The sequence below is a fragment of the Sylvia atricapilla genome, chromosome 1 (genome assembly GCF_009819655.1).
Source record: "Sylvia atricapilla isolate bSylAtr1 chromosome 1, bSylAtr1.pri, whole genome shotgun sequence".
NCBI classification, from domain to species: Eukaryota; Metazoa; Chordata; class Aves; order Passeriformes; family Sylviidae; genus Sylvia; species Sylvia atricapilla.
In genome coordinates, this window is record NC_089140.1 from 118,520,958 (window position 1) to 118,545,908 (window position 24,951).

Below are 24,951 nucleotides of genomic sequence, written 5' to 3' on the forward strand. Positions count from 1 at the left end.
TGTTGAGAGGGGGTGAGGGGGCGCGTCAAGAGTTACGCCATGTGCCTGGGCGCTGCTTTTATGCTTCTCGAACTCTTGTTAGGCTTGGTGTTGTGACTGCTTCTCGGCAGAGCTCGTTGTAGCGCCCAACTACTTTCTGGTTGGAAAAGCTTTTCCTAATACCCAACCTAAACTTCTTCTGACACAACTTCAGGCCATTCCCTTGAGTCCCTGTCACTGGATGCCATGGAGAAGAGATCAGTCCATGACCTTGCGCTTTCCCTCATGAGGAAATTGTAAACTGAGTGAGGTCTCACCTCAGTGTCCTCCAAGCTGAACATAAAAGGCAACCTCAGCCGTTCCTCACACAGCTTCCTCTCCAGTCCCTTCACTATCCTCCCTGCCCTCCTTTGGACCCTCTATAATAGCCGAATGTTATTTTTATATTGTGGTGCCCAAAACTGTACACAGGACTGTTGCAAAATGTGGATTATATAAAAAAAAAAAAAAAAAAAAGGATGTTCTTTCCTGTTTGATCTTTGTATACTTTCAAATCCAATCGACAAGGGAGGTTTAACTTCTGAAACAGCAGCTAACAGGCAAACTCTTAAATGATATCTATGATATCTAGAAGAAGAAATTACTTGTTTGTAGAATTACCTTGTTAAAGTTTAAGGCTTGACATGCTTCAATGATCTGAGACTGCGGGGGAGGTTAACAAAGCTTGGGGAAAAGGATGCTGAATGATACTGGACGCAAAGAATGCAGAATTTATGACCTACAAAGATATCTGGTAGAACTCTCAAGATAAGGTAAAAACTAATAAAGTCAATTCAGGAATTGTGCTGAAATCAGCTCCAGATGAGTGAAAGGTAATGCCGGCAGGGGGAGATCTGCAACCTCCAATTCAGAGACCACCGACCCAAAAGAGGAGAAAGATTAAGCATGTGGACTAATTAGCCTAAGAAGCAAGAGATTGTTAGCCAGTAGTAGAATATGAATTCATAAGAAAACTGTGACTATTAGCCAATGAACACTAATTTCTTTATTTGCTAAAACATATAAATTGTAAAAAGTTTTGGTTGTTCATGTGCTTGATTTGTGGAAATCCACCAGGCACCCAGGCTTGTGCCATTTTGAAATAAATAATCAGTGTCTCTTTCAAGTGTGTAATTACTGGCTTGTTGCACACCAGGTAATAAATACAATTTTTGTGGACAACAGGATTGAAGGTGAGGCTACCCCAGTGCAGAGCAGGACAATCCCCTCCCTTGCCCAGGCGATGCTGTGCCTGATGCACCCCAGGACACCGTTCGCCGTCCTGGCTGCCGGGGCACTACTGACTCACATTCAGCTTTCTGTCAGCCAGGACCCCTAGGTCCCGTTCTGTGGCATTGCTTTCCAGCCTCTCAGTCCCAGTCTGTACGTATGCCCAGGGTAGCCCCATCCCAGGTACAGAATCCAGAACTTGCTCTTGTTAAACTCCCTACTGTTGGTGATTGCCCAGCTCTCTAATTTGTCCCAGAAGAAATCTTTTAAACCTGCTAATGCAAATGAACTTCGAACAACATTCCCCACACTGCCCACCCCTACAAAGAGCTCTGTATCTTATTAATGTCTTAATAAGGCTATACGTTTTTAAAACTTGTTAACCAACAATTTTTCTGTTTAGTGTTGCCTCTTCTTCGTCCATGCCAGACTTTTTTTGTGAGCATAGACTACTGGCAAAACCAAGATCATATGGTTCCTTTCCCTCATGCTTGAGTTGGAGAAGTTAATAGTTTTATAAATGGAGTGGATACTGTATTTAACAGCAAAGTTCTACAAAAAAAGATGTGTTGTGGAGAGTGTCACGCCTTCCTGCTTAGGGGAAGATAGTTTACACTTTTACTTGTTCCAGCATGGGCTTCCCACAGAGTCAAAGCCTCTTTCAGGCACATTCACAGGCTGCAGGAGTCTGTCTGCTGCACCACTGACTTCTGTGGGCTGCAGGGACACATCACCATGGTCTTTGCTATGGACTGCAGGGAAATGTCTGCCTTGGTGCCTGGAGCCCCTCCCCCTCCTACTCCCCCTCCTTCTTCTCTGACGTGAGGGTCTGCAGTGTTGTTTCTCTCCCCTATTCTCACTTCTATTTCCTAGCTGCTGGTGTTGCACAAGTTTTTTACCACCTTCTTAAATGTTACCCTGAGGTGCTACTACCATGACTGATGGGCTTCGTCTTGGCCAGTGATGGATCTGCCTTGGAGCTGGCAGGCATTGGTTCTTTCAGACATGGAGGGAACTTCTAGTAGCTTCTTACCTAGTATGAAGAAGCCCCCCTTGTATCCTACACCTATTAGCTGTTCTGCCAGGTGAGTCTGTCCTTTGAGGCTACCAAGGCTCTGGCTGCCAGAGATAGCTGTGAGCTGCAGAGCCAGGGTAGGCTGGGAGTGTCTATGATGAGCTTTGACCCTGTGACATCCTAGGGGATGGGTCACAGGGGGGCTGGTTTTCAGGGCCTGAGCCAGAAGCAAGCACATGAGGGGAGGCTGGGCTTAGCGAGAGCTGGCACAGAAATGTGGATTCTCACCCTGCATCAAGAGCCCAGGCTCCTGCCAACAGCCTCACCCCTTCTCCTACTTGCTCCCAGCAGCATGCAGCTCCCATACCTGCTTCCCACTCCTTCCCAGACCCACTTGATCCTTTCTCTCCCCCCTCATCCAGGCCATGGCTGTCCGAGTGTTCTTTAGAGTGGTGCAAAACATCATCATCGTCATCCAGTACCTGCAGATGGTCAGTAGGGAGCTAGATGAGGCCACACGTGAGCGCATATGGCAACATGAGCAAATGCTGAGACAGGAGATGACTCACCTGCTGCAGGAACTGGAGCAGAATGACATAGCCCAGAGACACCTGCTCTTCACTGCCATGCTGCAGTGGCAGAGCTGGGCTGTACCCTTGTTGTGCTCTTGGGGCTGTGGTGGTGGCTCCGATATTTGAGAAATCATCATACAATTCTAGCATCCTAGAATGGTTTGGTTGAAGGGACCTTAAAGATCCATTAAACAATCATCTCATTCTGACTTCGCTTCCATGGGCAGGGACACCTTACAGTAGACTGGGTTAATGCCCCACTCAATCTGGCCTTGAACACTTCCAGGGATGAGGCACCCGTAACTTCTCTGGGCGACCATTAACCACTATTCCAGTGCCTCACCACTGTCACAAAAACGAATGTTTTCTTAATGGGTAATCCAAACCTACCTTCATTCAGTTTAAAGCCATTCCCACTTGTCCCATCACAGTATGCCCTTATAAAAAGTCCATCTCTGTTCTTCTTGTAGGCCTGTTTGGGTAGTGGGAGGGTGCTTTAAAGTCTCCCTGGAGCCTCTCCAGGTTGAACCTCAGCTCTCTCAGCCTGACTTCATAGGAGAGGTGCTCCAGCTCTGTAAAACTTAATGGTCCTCCTCTGGACTCATTCCAACAGGTCCATGCCTTTATTGTGTTAGGGGCCCCAGACCTGGACATAAGTACTCCACGTGGGGGTCTCAGGAGAGTGGAGTAGAGAAGAATCACCTCTCTCGACCTGCTGGCCACACTTATTTGATAGAATCCAAGACACAGTTGGGCTTTCTGGTCTGTGAGTGCACACTGCTGAGACGTGTCAGGCTTCTTGTCCTTTCTCAGCCCAGCCCATAATTGTTCTTAGGATTGCTCTTATCCAGGTGCAGGACCTTGGCCTTGACCTTGTTGAACTTTAGGAAATTTTCATGGGGCCCACCTCTCAAGACTATCAAGGTCACTCTGGGTAATATCTCTCCTGTCCAGCATGTTACCACACCACACAGCTTGGTGTTGTCAGTAAACTTGCTGAGGGTACACTCCATCCTACTATCCATGTCACCAACAAAGATGTTAAACTTACTGGTCCCAGTACTGATATCTATGGCTATGTAAAGCCCATTCAGCCCTAACAGAAATAAATGGAATAAAGACATGAATGTTTCATGACTGTTTGCCTGCTGCATATTCCTTAGCTAGCACACTATTTTTAGACAAAAAAGTCTACCATAAAACAAGTTTAATATTGATGCTCAAGACTTTGGTTTATAAATTTGTACTGAGTACAAATTCATTTTGGATCAACAGAAGTTGGGAGTTATCTTATTCAGACCTCTAAGTGACAAAATTATATAAATATCTATAAAAATGGAGAATTAGCAGTGTTATCATCCTCCTATGAACACTTCATGTGTTTGAACACTATTGTCTGCAGACCTGAAGCCACCATCTCAAACTCCCATCTCATATCAACAAGAATACATAGTATTTTGTTCCCACATCCTACGAAAGGTGGGGAGGAAAGGACAGGATTTTACACTCTTTTGGGTTGAAATTATTTAAATTTCATTACAGGGGATAGGTTACTTTCTTGTTTTACTTAACATGCAAGATGTCGCTGACGACAATATCTTTTTCCTAAGGCCAAGAACACTTAGACATCATCCTGCTTTCCCTATTTTCCATGCACAGTACAGGGTTCTACATTTATTTAGCAACAATACTGAGCCCTCTGGAAATGTTTGCTGTAAGTTCAGAATAAGAGAAAAGTCTACATTTCATGTTGCCTTCCTTTTGCAAGATTAATTCACGTCCTTACATCTCCTTTTAGAAAGCTAACAAACCATGTTAGAAGAAGAAAGTATTTAATGGAGAAGCATTGCATTCAAAAGAGCATATATCATTGACAGTTCAATTATTTGGTTCATTTTCTGTAGCAGCACAGACAAGAGATCTACATATCTTTTTTGCTTTTAGAAGCAAAACCTGGTGCTCCACACAGCCAGACAGCTTTGTCAGAGGATTTCAGAGATAAATAAAAGGCTTTAATGTTTTTGAGGCATAAACTAATTCCTTGAAACTCGTATTATTAAAAAAACCCCAAACCACAACAACCAAACATAAGGAAGGAAAGAGAAAGTTCAACTACCTTTAAAGAGACTGCCTTTCAATAGAGAAAGTTCAGTCTAAAGTTAAGATCTGTATTTGTATCATTTAATCCTTCTAGGACTTCAAATAAAATAAAAGTTTTTATCCTATTGCTTGGTTTGCATGGCAAACCATGATTGCCTGGTTACAACTACTATAACCTCACAAGTTGTTAAGTTTCTCAATTCTGTTTTGTGCAGCCCACCCAGTAGGCAGGCTGGGGCAAGCAAAACTTAAAGCAGGTTGAAACTTTAGAGAGCTGCTTCTATTTATGCAGTGTTCTACTACAGCTAATTTCACACCTCTTCAGATCATCTGCACTACACATTTGCATGATCAGAACAGTTAAGCAACTGGGATTGGAGCCCTTCAGTCAACAAAGATAATGAAGTGGCATCTCAGATCTGCAGCATTAGAATCTGTTGAAGCCTGGAAACAAAGGTGAAATTATTAGAAAGCTATTTGTTTGTTAGGACAAACATTTTATCTTTGTACTGTCTTTTTCGTGTTTTTCTTTTTTTCCTCCTTTTAAATGAACATTGTATCTTACCTCCAGCAGAGATGACAGTGTAGACTTGGGAAATGCAAAATCCTGTCTCCAAAGATGAGTGATAGGAAATAATTCAAAACATCAAGTTTTCACCATAGAGGAAAAAAATAGCTTGGCAAATGTTGTAATGAACTTTGGCAGATGAATCAAGAATAGAAAGTAAAAATTATTATATGCTCCTATGATTCAGAAACAGTGCAAAGATGTACTGGTATTTCAGAATAACTTTGTATAGATATCTGAGTATTCACATTGTCATTCTTTTATTTAAAATACTAGTAAAATGTTATTTATGTAGTTTTTGTCCCCAGCTGATGATTTACATAAATATTTGTCTTAAACCATTTTTGCTACTCTCAGAGTTTTACCTAGATATCCTAAGAAGAATTTTTAAAGTGGAAAAAGAACTTCCACACAAACCTGGAATAATGAGGAGCTAATTTGGTGCTTGTATCACCATATAAAATACATACATCTTGTTGAAGTTGAAACAGTGTTTGCCATTTTCTCAAGTTAAATCTCCAGCTTTGTAGAACTCAGACTGAAAATGCCTCCCTTAGAAACAGGTTTCAAATATAAGAATTAATATAATTAATTCTAATCTCAAGTGATGTGAATGCAACTTGTCTTCAGCTGGAGAAGAAAGTTCAGATGGTTGTAATTACTAGAGACTGCATGCCATTAGATGCAGGCACATAAATTAATTTCCTTTTATATTAAAGTAATGCCACTGCAGTTGCACATAAGCCCTAAGGTAATCTGGGCTAGAGCAAACAGAAAATCACACAGGAAATGATGGACAAATTTACATAGGAGTTGGATACATGTTTCAGTTGGAAATGAAGAGTTCTGAAAACAATACATTTATAATCCCCTCACAGGGCTTAGCCATTTCCTATCTGTGATGATCTAAAGCGAAAAACTATGCAAAGCAGAGTAAACATTCTTTGCTAACAGCATTATTGCAAATTGTTATTAAAGGTGGTAATGTCTGACAAAATAGAGATGTATGACCTTTAGTGCATGAACCCAGTAATATTTATGTATACTTTATCGTTTATCTGTTTAAAAGGCTAATGATCACTCTTCTTATTTCATAGCAGGAAACAGACACTAGCTCTGGCAAAAATGCCTTGCTAAAGTGTATGCAGTCCTGGTTTTTGAAAAGCCAGGAAGAAAACTCCATTCTCTTGAGATGCAGACCTGTGACCTATCCAATGGACCATGCTACTTCCCAGAATACTGTAGTTTTCAGAAAGTCCTGTATGAAGCAATTTTTCATAATTAAAAACAAACCAAACGTCACAGCAAATATTTCATATGTTAGAGGTTTCATCTGAGGGTCAAAATTAACTTTCCTAAATTACATGTTTCCTTGTGGATATTATTCTGAGGCTCTGAAAAGTAGAACTACAGCTCATAAAAATACACCCTGAGGAACAAGATACTTCATTAATTCCTTAAAGATTTAGCATAATTGTTTTTAACTCAAGAAAAATCTTTCAACTAACTGGATACTCTCCGATGTCAGTTCTTCAAGACTTGACACACAAAAAAAGTTCTGTGTGCATGCAATTAATCTTGTATTTTGTCGCCCCATATTTTAATAATTTTCAACTCTTAGGGACTTGCACCCTAAAATGATGCTATCTCAGCTGTGTGGTATTTACATTTTTTTTTCCTTTTTACTTTTCAATGTATTTGTTTTTATCATTTTATCTTAACCTAATTTACGGTATGATATACAATATATATTGGGATTTCAATAAATACTTTAAATATAATAGTATCATTTAGGTTGGAAATATCATTGAACTAGCACTGCCAAGTCCACAGCTAAACCATGTCCCTAAGTGCCACACATACTTGTCTTTTAAATACCTCCAGTGATGGTGACTCAACTACTTCCTTGGGAAGCCTGTTTCAGTACTTGACCCCTTTCAATGAGAAATTTTCATGGTATAATGCGACTCCAATTTTGATTTGGAATTTCTGAGGCACAGCCATAAAACAGATACAATAAATAGCCTATTTATCAAAGAGAAAAATAACATACCAAGCTTATTTTAAAACACTGACATTAAAAATATTTTAGCAAAAGGGAGAAAATAAGTAGGATGATTAATGTTTAATTATATTTACTCTATTTTTAACCTTATAAACAAAATAGTAACTTGTCAACAATTAGCGTTACAGCTTGTATTCTTCCATTTTTCATAATCAACATTAAATAATCAACTGGCATTGCAGTTCATAATAAATGGAGGACTACTGTGGAAACACTGCATGTCTTGGGGCAATGTACTATGCTGTGCAGGAGTGATCCTGTACCCAGGTTCATGGCAACCTTATACTTTCTAAAGCAAATATATCTGTCATACTGAAGTTTCATGAAACACTGTACATGTTAAGGTAAAATCAAAATAGTCAAAACCAGCTGCAGTCAAAACTTTATTATAAAGGCACAAATGATAGAAATGCAAGAACATTATGCTACATGTACTAAGTATCAAGTTTAAGAGAACTCATTCTATTTAATTTGAGCATATGTGCACACGCTGCCACCAAAGGCAAGGAAAATGAGAGCCCCTTGTCAAACAGGGTCTGAATAGGAGTAAGGCGAGTTTTTCAAGGGATACCAAAGATAGACAGTGAACAGAGCTCTTGTAACCAGGTCACAGTTGCCTGTTATTCCAGCACTAGAATCAAAGATAAATTATGAAAAGCTCAAATAAAATTTATTCTGACCTGGCATGAATGTGAGGTAAGGAACAACTGAAGAACTTGTGACACTGCTCAAAAGCAAAAGCTTAAGGTCAGCCTTTTTATTAGCTTTTTCTAGAGCAAAAACATTTCTTGACTTCAGTGAGGCTGCTTGTAAGAGTAAACTTACAGAGTCTGTGACAAAACCCAGATACCTGTGGCTAATGGTGCCAGAAAGTTTTTGGGTCTGACACATATTCTAAAATTTGTCTTTCTTCAGTGTACTGAGCTTATTATTTAAAATGCCTGTGTAGCATAAGCCTTCAGAAAGGCTTAGTCTCCAGTAGATATCTAATGTAAGAAATCTAGGCAAACATGTAACATTTACTAACTCCCATTTTCCCTCAGCGCATGGGCTGAGATTTTGAAAATCTGTGTGCCTCAGGGTACAAATGAAGCTGCTGGATCCAGACATATTTAGAAAAAAAATTTGACCCTAATAAATAGCCTGATCACCTAATTAGCTTTTTGCAAGGGAGACAAGGGACTGAAGGAGAACTATTTGGCCTCTCTCTAAAACTTTGGTGTACCCGAATCTTGAGTACAGCACAGGTCTGGGCTCTGTGTCAAGGTCAAAGTAGGATGTGGCATGTATGGAGGGCAAATAAAATTATCAAGTGGGTAAAGTGGCAGCTTTATAACAAGAAGATAAAAAAGCTGAAACTTCTCAATTTAGAAAGAAGGCTGAAGCGATGACATGATAAAAGCTAATAAACATAAAGGTGGAGGGTAAAGCAAACAAAATTGTTAAATCACCCCATGCCATGCTATTAGAACTAGAAATACTCTAGAAAGATCCTAGATCCATTCAAAACAGGTTAAAAAGTGGCCAGGTTCAGGTGCTCTCCCCTAGTAGCACTCCTACAGCTGCCTCTGGAGATGGCCCATCAGCAGGGCGTTTCCCATACCCCCTCACCTTCTCTTGCCTACTTTCGTTTTAGGTAGACTGGAGGACAGGACAACAGGGAAACAGAAACAGAAGCCAGTCTCTCACAGCTGCATTACTCCATGCAGTAAATTTAAAAATGAAAAAGGCAAGGAAAAAATCATGTCTTTTTTTCTCATTCAGGTTGCAACAGAAGCCAAGCCATTCAATCTTCAGGCAATAAAATTAATTTATTGGAACTGTCATTCCATTCCTGACCAAACATTTGAAGGGAACTTCAAAGGAGAAGCAGATCTGATAATGAAGCATCTTTGTCCCTGGCTCTTCTTCTAGCCCACTCACAATAAGGCAAACCAGTATTCTAAGGCAAACCAGTATTCTATCAGAAATTACAGCTTAGTCCTTTGTGTTTGTCATGTATTTCTTTGGATATACATATGTATTTCTTTGGATTTTGGTGGTATTAGTATCTATAAATTATTTTAAAATGTAATTTGCATACATGAAAAAGGTGAGCACACAGGTATGCTTCAAAAAAGAAAACCAGAACAGGATAGGGAAGAAGTTCAAACACAGTTCAGCATTTTCAGCATTCTATAATTTTAATAGGTTGGCAAATAGTGTTAGATGAAGAAATTACTTGTGTTCATTAAGATTTTTATTTATTGAAATGTAAAAGGCACTCAGCATTTTGGAATGCAAGCTTGTCTCAAAAAATCTTACCAGAGAACTCATTTTATGTGCTTCAGTACTTACTGAATTACTTCAGCTGTCAGCTACGTGGTATGTGGCACTCATTTGAATAAACTAATTTCTAAATAAAAAGTGGGTGCAAATGGGGAAGAATAAATCAATGTATCTGAACATGTATTGTTCTCAAGAAAGTCCTTATTATTAATATTCTTGAAGTCTCCCAGCTGCTTGGTAGAATTAAGGCATTTATTCATTAATGATTCTCCATTGTTCAGGATACACCTGTTTGTAGATAGAGATGCCTTTGTGATAATGATCTTCAATGCATGGAATTCTGATCTCAGAATCTGGAATAATGCTAGCATTAAAAATGGCTCTTCAAAGACAAAGGCCCTGTTTTCCTGCTTCCTGAACACTGCAGAAAGGATCCTATGCAGGCAACAGGTACAGCCCCACTACATGTATAATTTTAAAATGAATTATAACACCATATGCTCAGCAAGTAACAAGACATATAACTCAATAGACAGCTGTTCACATGAGCATTTAAACAACAACATTCATATTGCTACAGTTTATAAAGCAACTTGGTATTTTAAATTAAGCCATCTGTGACTAAAAACATTGTGTGTGATCCTACATGCAAAAAAATTCAGTTCATTGCTATCACAAAAAAGGACAGTTTCAATACAGTCATATACTAATATGAGATGAAACTATTATTTTATATTTTAGGTAGATAGAAGATGTGCAAAACCTTTGGATCATGTTATGCAAAGAGAATTCTACAAAGTAGCAACAGAGATACCTATTAGGAAATATATCACAAAAGCAGAGTGCTTCTCTGTGTAAACACATATTGACTGAGACAATGGCTATGTGCTCAACTGAAAGTTTCAGAGACCTGTGGAAGAAAATTAAGTAAGAAAAGTTACTGGCCAGGTACACTTGTTGTATCTTCCTTGAACTTAAAAGGAACTGCTGTGTACTTACATACTGTGCTTGTTTGTACAGAGGTCTGTTGGTGTAATTTCCAAGGAAATAAATACCTTGAACTATTAAAATACCACAGCTTTCTTCTCCTGACTCGCCACCACCACTATCATACTGAAAATAGAATAAAACTGTTCTCCAACCAAACTGCACATCTGATAATTATCTCAAATTTACTAGCTATGATAAAACATACTTTTCCTATACAATTGGATGCTGCTGCTTTAAAACTCTTGATGAACTTCTCCTTCAGGTTATCTGCATTTCCCTGCTGAATTACAGACTTTCATTATATAACTTGCACCTTAACTTCAAATGCACTGGAATCTGTTTGGATGAAAAGGCCTAAATGAGTAATAGCTATTAAAATTTCCAGACCAAAACAATAACAAAACCACATCAAGACAGAGTTAAGGCTGAAAAGGAGAATCAGTTACTGAAGGTATAAAGCATAATGGCATATTGTATAAAGCATAAATTATCCCAAAAGTAAACATTCCAAAACCCCCAGGAAACTCAGGATTAAAGATGAAAACTTAAAAGGAATCCAAACATCTTGTATTATTGAAATGCAGTATGAAAGCCTCCAAAACAAACTTAGATCAGCCCTGCAGCAGCACTACACTGTAAGCCAGAAATTATGATTAATGCATTTAGTATCTGTGGCCCGAAATTAGCCTAATGCGTATTTCAGAGGTAATTTTTCATTTTGTTCCTTTGTATGCAACAAGTGACTGTGACAAGCAATAGAAGGTGAGCAGGAGAAAAATAATGGTATATAACCAAGTAATGAGTTCCACTGCAGAGCTGGTCAACAGTTGACTATTTAGAAATATATAATGGCCATCATGAGTGTGAAGCTATAAGCAAAATACTGTTGTAGCATGCATAAACGTATCATGACTGTGAAAGAAACCATTTCTGGACCAGTAAACCTCAATCAGGAAAGTCTCCATTAAATTTAATAACTTGTCATAAGACAAACAAGTGGGATTTCAATTCTTAAAATTTAACACAGATATTAAAATCGGAGAAACAAACTTCTTACACTACATAGGTTACCTATCTAACCTGAGTAGACTGAGCTTTTCTACAGAACAGTAAGAAAAAGAGTAAGAGAAGATAAACGTTTGCCAAAAATATCGAGGCCCAAAACGCACATTTAGTTTCAAAATTCTTTTATTGCAGTTGGATAATAGAGATAAATATCTAAGAGCAAAATCCAGTAAGTCACATTTATTTTCCTTTGGAACAATTCTGCAAACTGGTTTATGATAAAGAACAAAAAGTTGCTCTACATTTTGGAACATTTTGTTCTTTAAAACTGGTCAGACAGGTGGGAAATATTAAAGTACTACAAATTAAATTAATAATTTTCCACTTCAGCTTCATTTCCCAAACTGAACAAGTCCAAGCAAAAGAAACTATGATATTTTCTGCTTTGGAGATACATATCAACTGGTAATGCACTTCAAGCTATATTAATTTGGTTAAAAAGTTTATCCTTAATAACCTGAGACATCAATCCATGTATAGCTTCTATGGTGGTCTTGCAGCTGAAAAACAAGCATAAATTCAATGTTGGACAAAAACTGAACCGAACTGTCATTTTTCTTGAAGACATCCAGCTGTTTTAGAAGTTCAGGGTGCCCATAACCCCATGAATCTTAAAAACTGTCCAGAAAGGAACAGTCACACACAGCAATTTAGCCATTGTTGCCAATACCTTTTTGTTACTTAAAAAGCAAACTGACTATACACACATAAAGACCAATTCCAGCAAACTCTGTCTTGCGATTTAGGATATCTTACATTAACAACAGCAAGTGGGCTCTCTGGTCATCTGAACAACAACAAAAAGATCCTTAGGGGGAATGGAGCTATCAGCTGGTTTTATCAATATCTGCAGGCTCTCAGTGCTCTCTATCTTATCTCCTTTGCCCAAGCCCAGGACAGTATTGTACAGTAACCACGTTCCCTCCAAGAAACTTTACAGGGAACATTAAAGGAAAGTTTATAGAAAAAATTAGTTATTGGTCAAAATATGTAATGTGCAAAACCCCCAAAGAGCTGTGAGGATTCCTACAGATCCAAGTTTTCCCCAATGTCTGCCGTAGGGCAATGTAGTGTCAAACTAACAAATAAAAACAGACTGTATAAATGCAAAAGATTAATCAGGACTGAAGGTATGGAGAATAGTGACAAATTACAGTTAGACAGATAAAGGGATCCTAGGGAAAGCAAGCTGACTTGGAGCACAATTTGGCTAGTGCACATGTCCCCTTAGAAAATGGCTCAGAGGTATGCATGGACAGTAACAGAAGTTATCATAAAGCCCAGTGTAAGCACCTTTATGCTCATGTTTTACAGCACTATTTTCCCAAAGCAGGTATGTCTGACAATCCTTTAGTGATATTTGTAGCCTTATTTCTTCAGAGTAATTTAGGTGACACTAAATGAATTATCCTGTGCCTGCAAAGGTCTCCTACTGTCTTTACTTTTCTCTTAGGAAAGAACACTAATTGAAGAAAAACACGCATCTGCAGGAGTCTTACACTTCGTTTTGGGAACTATGGTAGCTTTAGTTGCACAGGAAAGCAGAATTTATGACAAAAACAATTCCTTCCAATCCCTTACAATTTATAAACAAACTACTGAAGAAACTGAAAAAAAACCCAGAAAACAAAAATACCTACAACTGCTGCAACAAATAATACAGTAACATGATCAGAGAAGGAGCTATTTCTTAGAATAACTGTAAGCATGTGAGAGCAAGGGGAAAATAGAATGCAGTCAGTATTACAAGACTCCAAACAGCAATGCAAATTTATCAGCAATTCTGTCCTCCTTACCTCTTAAAAGCATTGCTATTTTGTTTCCCTACAGGAACTGGGATGTCTCTGGCTGTTGAGCTACCAACAGCATTAACTCCACTGCCATTAACCTGGCTGCTATGAGCTACCAACAGTATTAACTCCACTGCACATGTAATCTGCAATTCAAGTAGGCTAAATGAGTATTAATTTTTAAAAGTTAACTCCTCTTCAACTTGATTATGTTTGCTAGAAAACTTGTAAGAGCTGTTAACTTTCCAGAAAAAGGAAACAAAGGTGTGTCAGAGGGAGATAATACCAGGAAACTGTTCTACTATCAACACGAAGTGATGGGGAAGAGGGACAGAAAGCCTCAAAATCTGAAAACACACAAATCAAAGGTCCCAGATTTTGTTCAGTTTTTGCACTCTGTTGTAAGGGATTCTACAGAATTGTTTCCTTATCAAATGGAATTAATACATCTCACTCAGAATACTCCTAAGGTGTGTGCAGGTGAGTCCTGCCTTCACCACATTATGTACCTGAGTTTGTACCACCAAGTATTTCTTGGTTTTCAAAGTCTGAAATTTGCCAAATACGATGTTTTTGAACAACCCAGCTGCATGAGCTGTTAAGAGATTATTAACCTCTGTTAAAAGATTTTACTTGGAAAAACAGTTACTCTAATATGATATAGTCTAAGCACAGATATAATTCTTAAGACTATTGGGGAAGAGATGTGAGTATTACTGCGAAGCAACTAGTGTACTTCAAAGCTCAAAACCAGAGCTGATCACCAATAAACATAAGGAAAACTGAGGGAAAATATCAACATTTCTTTGAAGTAATGTTGTACATCTAGTGATAAAAAGCTTAATAACTTATAATAGCAAGCATTTGCTATCAGTCAATGTAGCTAAATATAAAAATCAGAATAGCTCTAAGCTACTTTTTAAAAACAAAAGCCAACAAAATCCCAACCATTTTTTATTTCTAAAATAAAAGATACATTAATTGAGAAATAAGAAAAGAAGGAGTTAATAATTTTTACATTAGTAGAAGTATTAGACAAGTGTAAGCTAAACTTACTGGATTGTTAACACTAGTTCTTAAAATCATGTTGTATACCATAATTTTACTTAAACTGTTAGTTTTAACTGAATTAACCATAAAAATGTACTCATTTCTAGCAAAGTTACAATTTTGCACAAGGCAGAAAACTTTTTTTTTGCCAGATATTGATGGACTAGTACAGCAATTTTTTGTTTAATAAACTAGAGTTAAATTTATTCCAAACTCTCCAAAATTAAAAATTCATTGTAGGTTTAATAGAGGCAAGGTTTTCTTTAACTTTCAAATACTACTAGTGACTTCTGGACACTCTCATTCCTAGCTATAACCTAATTCTTATCTCTAATATTCTCAGGTTACAATTACAGGCATGAAAGAAGTTTAAAACCAAATAGTACTTTTTACATGAAGAACACACGGATGTGTTATCTTACCTGTCTCTTGTTGCCTTTGCAAGTTTGTCTTCTGACTTCTTGTCATGAGTCTCTAAACCCAGCATGAAACTGCCCCTTCCAAGCTGAGCTTCTGACTGTTCTAATTTTTCAGACAAATCAAAGACTTGGCCAGTGGTGTAGTCAGCATTCTTAGGAGAAAGAAAGTAATAAATATTCTGAATTTAAGCATAAATTCAAGCATTTATACACAAAATAACCCAAATCTGATGAAAGTTTTTAGAACTGTAGAACCAAATCTGATGAAAGTTTTTAGAATTGTAGCGCTGCATATTTTAATCTATATCTGCAATTGAAGTGATATAGAACATGAGTGGTGGTTGAGAGAAGGGACACTGAACATCTGACAGATGCTCAGTCCCTGAAGCCTGAATTGGGTTCTTTTTATTACTTTCAACCCATGCCCTAAGTTACATAGGAGTAAGTAAAACTCAGTTGGTTTTGACCAAGAGAAAAAGAAAATTGGCTTCTGCAGAGGGAAGGTTTTGACACTCAGCTGTTATTACTAAAGGTCAACCTGCAGTTTTTCTGTTGTAACCTAGTTTTAACAGTTCCATCGGTTATTTTTTCTTAAGTGTTTACTTATTAAACACCATTATTCACTGCAGTGCTCTACAGAGATACAAGATTAAAAAGTGTTTAAGACAAAATCTAAGTGTAGAGAGAGAACTCAGTAAAATTAAATGTGTTAATCCCACCTTCTCCTTTTACAGAGCAGGTATGAGGAATGCTTCAGTATTTATAATTAGGAAAACTTTCTTTCTTTATCTGACATTCTTAATTGGGGGGCCTGTACCTATCAGTGTTCTATTAAGCATTTTACAGCAGAGGCCTGGCTTTCAGACTCATGAATGAATCAATACATACAACTGTGGTACTTACAGTAAGCAAACTAGAAGAACTGAGAGTGTTCACCCAGTACTTGTTCCACAACAGCTCAAGCAATTTACGATCCAAAGATGATTTAAAGTATGAGACTTCTAAAGCGTAATACCTTTAAAAACAAATATGCAAACAAAATAAGTGTCTATCTAAATATGTCTTGCTCGACTGTCTTATCCGAAGTACATGCAACTCAAAAAATCCTTATCAATTGGCAAATTCTTCAAAAATTCAAATCACTCAAGGTTACTCCCAGTTCCAGTTCTCTGTACGATCTTCCATAAGTAAGTCATATATAGGTTTAATACATAATCCCCACACATAGTGCTGTGTTCTGTTAAATGAGACTGCAAGAGTTTTTAAATTATTCTCTTAACAACCTATTCTATGCTTGGTTTCTTCAATACTGTAATAACTTAGAGATGACTGTAGTTTTGAATGTATCACTTCTGATTTCTTGAGGAATGCTTGGTAGCAGTAAATGTTACAAACAGGCAAACAATCTTACATTCTACCACAATCTTACATTCTATTTTGAAAGCCAGGCTTTAGTGGTGTTACAAATTAACACTCCCAGTAACGCAAGAAAAGGAGCTGCACAGCCCTTGCCTCTACTCAGAAGGGCAGTGGGATCACAGTCTCCCCAGTCCTGCTGATCAATCCACATCTGACCCTTTCCTCCCAGCCCCAACAAGGCATCAGTACTTAAAAATGTTCAGAAATCAACTACTAAAGCTTTTAAGCAGGTTCATTTGCAGAGTTCTCCCTTAAAACATCTCCTGATAAATGCCAGTAACACTTTTTTTTCCACAAAAACAAGAGTGCTAAAGCAACAGTGAACTTCAAGATGTGAAACACTACAAGAAATTTACTTTTCCATGCTGAATCATAACCAAAACACACATAAAAATAATAAAGTTGGTAGTTTTTTTGTTACTTACTGTTTACAGTGTACACCAAAGTCTTCTATTTTATTGAGTGGAATAGTCTGGTATTCAGAGGGACCTTCATCTGGAGGTTTATAGCCCTAAAAATGTAACAAATGGCAAAGATGACACAGTAATTCTGGGTCTTTTCAAAATGCCTAAACTTTACAAAAAAAAATCTATTTTATGCAATTCTAAATGGAGGGATTTTTGGCTAGAGAAAACGACATTTCCCCTGGTAGCTTGAAATTTGGATTTTTCTTGGATCTCAGGTCTACATTTGGCTTCACTAGCTGTACTAGTCATTACATTTACAGGTTTATCAAAAGCAAACTAGTGTCATAGTTGAGATTTTTCAAATTAGTAACACAGCAAGCTATGATTAGATCCTTTCTTAGATCAAAGAAATAGCAAGCTTTTTCTTGGACAGTCTGTCTCTACCTGTTCTTGGAAATTTTGAGGGAAGATTTGAGAAGAGAGAAGAAACATCCATGGATATGCCTTAGAGATACCTAAAACTTTCAGTTACTTGTTTAGCCAAGATGGTGCCATTCACAGCTACTGATGAAGTGAGAACTGCCTGCAGTCCACTGTGAGAACTCCCTAAAAAATATGCCTCTCTCACGTGCATTTTCCAGATGTGATTTGGTTTTCAGGTACAGGATTCTTCTCCCTGTTCAAAATTCTCACAGTATTTAGGAAGTGGTTTCAGATATCCCTGAACTTTATTGGATTGGAATTATATAGCACAGCCAGAAGTATACAGGAGAGGATGCATTTGGAGACCTACATCTCCAACACTGATATGATTTTTTTAGTTTTAAGCCTAGCCCATATTGTTTAATTAACTTCCTTGTACATTAATTTGTGAAGATTCATAATATTTATTTGAAAAAGTAGATAGTTTTAAACCTTCCTTTTCTAAAATGAAAAGCAAATTACAACATATTAAACATGCTATTAACATTTGGTTTTAGGTCTGAAAAATAAACACAGAATACCTTAAACAATTTTGATGAATACTACCTACAACTCTGTCCATTAAAAACCAGCTATACGGAACTACATAATTTTGGGAGAGCTCCACAATCTGGACAATGTAATTGATTTAAAACTGCCAAAACTCTATGAAAACCAAACTAGAAGTCAACCTTTATAAACATAATCAATATCCAAAGGTGTGAAGTAACCAGTGTATGAGCACATCTTCCTTTGCAATGAACATTCAGTACAGCACAGCATTAAAGACAGTTCAGTGTTCCCACACTAAATAATTTTAGATCATTTTAACTATTTACCTTAGGATATGTCCTAAAAGCTCCAAGATTTACTTTTCCTGCAGATATTGTTCTTGTTGGATCAATCTGTAGAAATAAGAGATAATACTCATTACATACATTTTATTATTTATTACAGGCTTAAATTAAGTTTATAGTAACTTTATTTCAGAAATGTAATTAATGCAAATTGTATTAGTTCTGTCATGAACAGTACTTTTTCTGTTGGTAAGAGATTCTCTAAAAAGATGGGAGTATCAACAGCTTTCAGTGGATTATTTTTCCGAGTTAATTTTCCTTATTTCCTAAATACTGAAAAACCCTTTATGTTGAAGAACTATACCATAGCTGAAACAATGCAGTAAAAATGGTCTAGGCAAGCAACACTACTGGTTTGGCCAGTATGTGGCCAGCAAAGCAGGAGTGGCACCAGTTTAAAGTGTGGATCTAACGCCTCCGTCATACCAAGTACACACTACTAAAATGCTAATAGAAGGAAATCCGAAAATTATTCCCCTCAACATGGTTTGATCTGCAGGGTTATCACCCACCAGCCAGTACTTACAACCACTGCTACGAAGGGTTCCTGAAATTGCTGATTGAGCATCTGGGTACTGACGTCGATCCCCGAGAGCCAGCAGCCGTAGCCGGGGTGACTGTGGTACCAGCCGATGGCATTTTCCAGGCGTCCCACCTAAGAAAGAGCAGGGAAGGGAAACAGCCCGAGTTCAGTAACGCTCCCAAAGCACCGGCTGCCCTCCAGCGGCACTGCCAGCACACTGCAAGGCGCGGCAGGATCAACGGGAATTTCTACTCGTGAGGAAACATTCCCTAGAAACCGTACAATGAATAGAACTGGCATTCTCTGCTACAGCTGCTGCCACAGAACAAAGCCCTTCAAGGAGCCTGGAGCTCCTTCTTCAGTGGCAGGTGAAGTACAGAAGAGATTCCACACAGCTGGATGGGGAGCTGCTGCTCCTCAGCAGGGCTGAAAAATTTCTTAGGGATATAACACAAGTATATCTAATCTCCTGTCGCCTTGATTCTTTAGCCTTCTGATTGTTTACATTCTTGGACTGGAGTTTCTCACGCATTTAACATAAACGAAGTAGATGGTTTTCGTATTTCTCTCTGTGACAGACTGCTGAATTGATCACTGGGGTCAGAGAGGTGTTCCTCTCATCTCCGAATCCTCAATCAAATCCCAAATCCTACTGAAACCTCAAATCATAATAAACTGCTCTTCTTTCTCTGCTCACCTCTCAACCTGACTGAGTGTAGTTCTTTCGTGTCCCTAACAGCAACAATCTCCTATAATGTAGGGAACATCAGAAAAGAATGAATTATTTAGTATGTAACATATCTCACAGGCATATACTGCTAGATTACTGGTAAGTTTAAAAAAAACTTCAAAGGCATGCTTTCAAACACCAGAAGTGACAGAAATTATTGCCTGGAGACAAGTCTAAAAGCCAAAAGGTGAATTTTTGATAACTTTTTATCAGCTAAAACCTCAAAGTAGAAGTTTCCAAATAATACACCTGGCTATCTCTAAAAATACTGAAGAGAAAGGACCAAAGCCAAAAACCCCCAAAGGAGAATAATCACCCACTGAACCTAATTTTTGTCATCCTCTCTTAAGGAATTGTTTACTGGCTGCTCCAGTAACAATGAGACAGAACACACAAATGCCTATTTTATTTTTTAACTGGTGAAGAATATTTATATTTTCTTTACAAGTCCCATGAGAGAGACCAACAAAACACTGAAGAATGTGTGTTGTTCTTCAAAGCCAAATAACACATTTGAACTACATTAAGACCAGATCCTGTCCACGGAGAATCAAGTAACTGGAATGGCAGCATCTATAAAGCACTTACATAGCACTTTATATAATTATATAAAGATATCTTAACCAGAAATCTAATGATAAAAAGAGCTATTCCAGGAACAAGTGCTTGCCAAAATCAAATATGAAGCAGCCAACATAAAAACTCTGCCAGAGCACCAGGAAAGCTGAGTTATTTTATTTGCACACAAATTCAGTTTCAAAATTGTGAAACCAACTACAGACAAAACTGAACAACATAAACAATGGGAAAAAACATTTCCTATCACACAACTTCTACAGAAACCTGGACTGTTTTAAACATAAGACAAGCTGTTTATAATTTTATGCTATATACTTACCATTTTGAAATTCAGTATTTCTACCTAAGAATGGGATTCTATGACTGTATCTTTATTTAAAGATAGCACGACTGTATCTTTAGGCAAAGACATGTCTTCAAGTTACCTGCTTTTTGCAACAAGAGTATTAGTATCACAACATTGTCTTCAGATAAAACAAACTAGACTAAAGGAATTATTTCTAAATTCTCACAGGGATGAGAAAAAAAAAAGTCCCAGAACATAATTATTTCTGCATTATGTTTACTCTTTGCTGATGTTATGATTCAGCCTAATGCACATTCATTTCAGTATCTTCAACTCTATGTAAGGCTATGAATGTAAGTACAATTCTCCAAAATAACCCCAATACTCCTCTGTTACATGCACTTAGTATGTAAGGGGCTTCTAATTGTAGCTGGTTTAAAAATCAGTGGGTCAACTGGGTATCAAAACTGTTTGAGCTTGGAGTCAAAGTTATTTCAACTCCTATTTCTAGGATAGAATTGTCCTGTATTGGAAGAAGGACATCAGTAAGTGCTCTGATGTGTTGTGCTGGTGTCCACATCAGCCACAGAGCAGAGATGTATTTCTGTTACCCTTCTGCATGTGAGAACTTCACTGTATATGAACTTCAGCTTTAATATGATGTGGATCTCCAGACAGAAAGTGACAGATGGGAAACAGACAAGATAATTAAGTTGCACTGAAACTTATTCCTTCATTGGCATTTTCTTCACAATTATGCATTTTATATGGAAAAGGGTGGCATACTATAAAGTAAGGTTTCACAAGAAGGTAAGAATAAATGTCATAATTCTGATCTACAAATACTAAGTACGTCCAATGCACACAAATATTTAATTTTGCACATTGTTTCCAGAAAGAAGTATCAGTTACTTTAGAAACACATTCTCTAACACAGCCAGCAGCCTCAGCCATAAAAACACTTCCTCAGCAATGAAAATAATTTACAAAAGGAAGGAGAATACACTACTTTTCATAGAATCGTTAAGGTTGGAAAATATCTCCAAGACCATCGAGTCCAACCTCTGATGAAGTACTTTAAGTCAGGGTCACATGTATGTGAAAATGTTTACCGGGCCCTGCGTTCCGTGCTGCTGACATAGCTCCTACTGTCATGTTTGAGGAGAGACAGGACAATCGGGCAGGCACTTCATCCCTGGGGGAGGGAGGAAGCCTGCAACCCCCCGGTATGTTCCTGTAGCTCACAAGACGCACAGGCACTCCACGAGGGAGGTCAGACACGCCCGCCACCTCTCCTTACCTGCTTGGCGTTCTCGATGTAGGCAGCCATGTACTCGTAGGCGGCGGCCTGCGCGTTGACGCGGGTCTCGGTGCCCTCCACGGGAAGGGCGAAGCTGTCCATGATGATCATGGTCTCCCCGTCCACCTTGCCCAGCATGAGCCCCATCACCTCCAGGTTGCCGCCGGACCTGGCGTGCATCACCATCTTCAGCAGCGCCAGCGCAGAGATCTTACAGTACTTGAAGTAATGGTGGCTGCAACAAGGCGGAGGCCGCGGAAGGGAAGGCAGAGCCATCAGATGAGGCCGGTCCTCACCGCCCACCCTCCCGCCCGCCCGCCCGCCCGCTCCGCCGCCCCGCTCCCACTCACTCCTTGGTCCAGGGCTTGGCCGCCAGGATCTCCTGCTGCTGCTTGCGGTCGTACTTGTAGATCTCGTCGATGCTCTGCGCCTCCTGCATGTTGTTCGCCAGCTCCCACGTCTTCTGCGCCATCCCGCTCCCGGAGGCGCCGCTCGCTGCCGCCGCCATCGCCCCGCTCCCGGCCCCGGCTCGGGCCCCGGCCCCGCACCGCCGCTCCGGGCCGCGGGCGGAACCAAGCGCGGCCGGGGGGACGCACGGAGGGTGGTACGGTCCGCGCAGGCCCGGGGCGGGCGGCGCTGCGCCCCCAGCGGCCGCGCTCGGCTCTGCACGGGGAGCGGCGCAGCGCAAACCCGATCCCGGCCGGAGGCTTTTCTCACTGTTTGTCCATTTATTTATTTACTTAGGCTTTTTAAATTACTGTGACCAGTTCTGGACTACTCAGTACGAGAGAGACACGGAACTTGTGGAGTGGCTCCAGCGGAGGGTAACAAAGACGTTTAAGGGACGGGAGCATCTCTTTCATGAGCAAAGGCTGAGGGAGCTGGGGCTGTTCAGCCTCGAGAAAGAGACTGAGAGCGAGCCTGATCAAGGTATATAAGTATCTAAAGTGGGAGGCGTCAAGAGGATGGAGCCAGGCTCTGCTGGGAGGTTCCGAGCAAAAGGACAAGAGGCAAGAAAACTGATGCACAGGAAATTCACCCTGAAGATGAGGAGGAACTTCTTTACTGTGCAGGTGACCGACGCTGGAACAGACTGCCCAGAAAGGCTGTGGAGTTTCGCTCCCTGGAGATACTCACGAACCGTCTGGATGCAATGCTGTGCCATGTGCTCTAGGGTGACGGCACTTGAGCAGGGAGTTGGACCGGCTGACCCGCTGCGGTCCTTTCTATCCTGCCCTACTCCGGGATGCTGGGCTGCCCGCCCGCCGCCTCCCGCCCCGCTCCTTTTCCCCGCCCGGGAGGAGGCGGCGGCCGGGTCGCGCCGCCCTCCGGGGCAGCGGGGGGCGCTGCGCGGCGCCGCCCGCCGGGTTCCGGGGCGGCGGTAACGCGCGGGGCGCGGACGGAGTCGCGGCCGCCGGTACCGGTGAGCGGGCGGAGGGGGCGGCGCGGCGCCCGGGGACCCTCCTCGCAGCCCCGCCGGGCGGTTCCATCGCCCGCATGGCTCACGGCCCGGAGCGGGCGGCGGCGGGAGCGAGGGGGGTTCGCTGGGCAGCGGGGCGGGCTCCGGAGCGGGCCGGGGCGGGGGCGCGCCCGGGGCGTCCCGCGGGGTCTGGGGGTCCCCCCGGGGGCGGCGGGGCTCGGCGGGGCTGGGCTGGGCTGGGCTGGGCTGGGCTGGGCTGGTGCCGGCCCTCCGCTGGGGCCGCTTGCCGTGCGGCCGTTGCCTGACAACGGCGCCGCGATCCGGAAAGGGGCCGAGCCCCGAGTGCCGCATCCCCGCCCCGCCGCTGCTCCCTGCGGGCCGGAGCCGCCGGGAGTGCCCCCGAGGGGCTGCCGCGGAGGGAAGGAGGGAGGCTGCGAGGCGGGCGCTGCGGGCCGGGGGAGAGGCGCTTTCCCGAGCCGTCGCTCTTGGAGAAATAAACCTGATCTCCTGGGTCTGAAAGTTTTTCTAAATTTTTGTCTTTTTGGATCAAATTACGTGCTCTGAAAAATAGATTAGCCCTGAAGTGGAGAGAAAGTAACTCGCGAAACTTGTTGCTTGGTTGTTCAGAGGATGGATCGCCTTCTCAGTTGCGAAAAAGTCTCTTTGCTTTAGTCAAGAGTTTATTCTCTGTGAACGGCCAGACCCTGGAATCTCTGCTCTTTCAGCAAGGAATTTGAAAGAAAAATACAGGGAGTGCGTCTCTAAGTGCCATTCACAACGATACAGAAGCAGTCAGCACTAATTCTTTAGGAAGTTTAGGGTAAGCTTGGAGCAATTTTTCTTCAGGCACAATTAGTGGCCGTGTAACTTGTAAGTACAATTACTAAACGTGGCATATAGTTGCTCTTTCAAAGCATTTCCCTCCTTGCCACCCGTGCTGCATTTCATGTGAATGGGAATCGCTATTTTGCCAGTGATCCTGATGGTATTTCAGTATTGTGGTGGCAAAGAAGAGACGAAATCTGCTTGCATGCACATGCTGATTTTAAATTTTGTGCGTTTTCCTGAACGATTAGGAGGGGAAAGGAAAGATTAAAATGGAATGCAATAAACATTGCTTTAGGTGATAAAGTAGCTGCTACACAAGATATAGGTAAATATAGTGCCTACAATATATATGCACATAGATGTTTATACTTTGAATAGAGAGACATGCATTATTAACTTTGTTTGGGCGTAGAGCCAATAAAAATCTCATGTTCAAACTTGACTTACTGTTCTTGAATATCTGTATGCTTTCGACTGCTTGGTATGTTTGCTTAAGCTGAAGTCTACCTAGGAGACTCTAATTACTCAGAGTTGCTTTTATGAAAACTCTGAATAAGGAAGAGAGGCTATGAAAATCTAAAGTTTTCTTGAAAGAAAAAATACGTTAAAATATTTTTATGGGACATTTTCAAACAGTACTTGAATATATAGCAGCGGAATGTTTAATGGAATTTCACTATGAATAATGCATTTTTGGGAATGTAGATTATCCAAGATTTATAGTTGTAAGAGCTAAAGAAAGGCAGATAGATACATGCTGTTAAACATTTTTTAGAAATACCATTTGCAGAATAGTCTGTTTTCCAAAAAGCTAGAAAAATACACTTACACCTTGTAATTTTGAGGGCATATGGAGAGATTTTTAAGTGTTCACAGCATATTCTGACTTTGTGCTCTGTCCATGGAGCTATGTCTCCCAGCTTGGTTTTGAATCTGCTACTTTTACTAGTGATCGCAAGGATCTAGAAATCCACAAAAAGAATTCAGATG

General features: G+C 40.3%; 2 protein-coding genes and 1 long non-coding RNA gene across 8 annotated transcripts in view; 1 reads left to right on the forward strand and 2 right to left on the reverse strand.

Moving 5' to 3' along the window:
- Window positions 1-4,650: 4,650 nt before the first annotated feature.
- Window positions 4,651-7,586, reverse strand: LOC136369297 (uncharacterized). The gene is made up of 2 exons (XR_010744991.1): window positions 5,501-7,586; window positions 4,651-5,379 (listed from the first exon to the last, which is right to left on the reverse strand). It is a non-coding gene; the product is annotated as an uncharacterized lncRNA (long non-coding RNA).
- Window positions 7,587-11,996: 4,410 nt separating this feature from the next.
- COPS5 (COP9 signalosome subunit 5) lies at window positions 11,997-22,316 on the reverse strand. Its single transcript, XM_066332132.1, has 8 exons — window positions 22,064-22,316; window positions 21,714-21,948; window positions 18,822-18,950; window positions 18,278-18,343; window positions 16,995-17,080; window positions 16,054-16,165; window positions 15,154-15,302; window positions 11,997-12,391 (listed from the first exon to the last, which is right to left on the reverse strand). Exons 1-8 carry the CDS (start codon window positions 22,219-22,221, stop codon window positions 12,307-12,309), a joined length of 1,020 nt encoding a protein of 339 aa, XP_066188229.1. The 5' UTR covers window positions 22,222-22,316; the 3' UTR covers window positions 11,997-12,306.
- Window positions 22,317-23,057: 741 nt separating this feature from the next.
- CSPP1 (centrosome and spindle pole associated protein 1) overlaps window positions 23,058-24,951 on the forward strand; it is a 61,348-nt gene continuing 59,454 nt past the window's right edge. For 4 of the 6 annotated variants that reach the window (XM_066332071.1, XM_066332087.1, XM_066332077.1 and 1 more), the window contains exon 1: window positions 23,060-23,136. The gene's annotated coding sequence lies outside the window, so the exon portion shown is untranslated. Of the gene's footprint in view, window positions 23,137-24,951 lie in introns of all 6 variants that reach the window. The other 2 variants (XM_066332104.1, XM_066332112.1) reach the window with 2 other exon arrangements.

Coding starts and splice junctions, on each gene's coding strand:
- COPS5 (XM_066332132.1), bottom strand. CDS start 22,221: ATGGCGGCGGCAGCGAGCGGCGCCTCCGGGAGCGGGATGGCGCAGAAG. Junction 18,344..18,821: donor AACCCTTCGTAGCAGTGGTT/GTAAGTACTGGC, acceptor TTATTTCTACAG/ATTGATCCAACAAGAACAAT. Junction 16,166..16,994: donor TTTGGTGTACACTGTAAACA/GTAAGTAACAAA, acceptor TTGTTTTTAAAG/GTATTACGCTTTAGAAGTCT.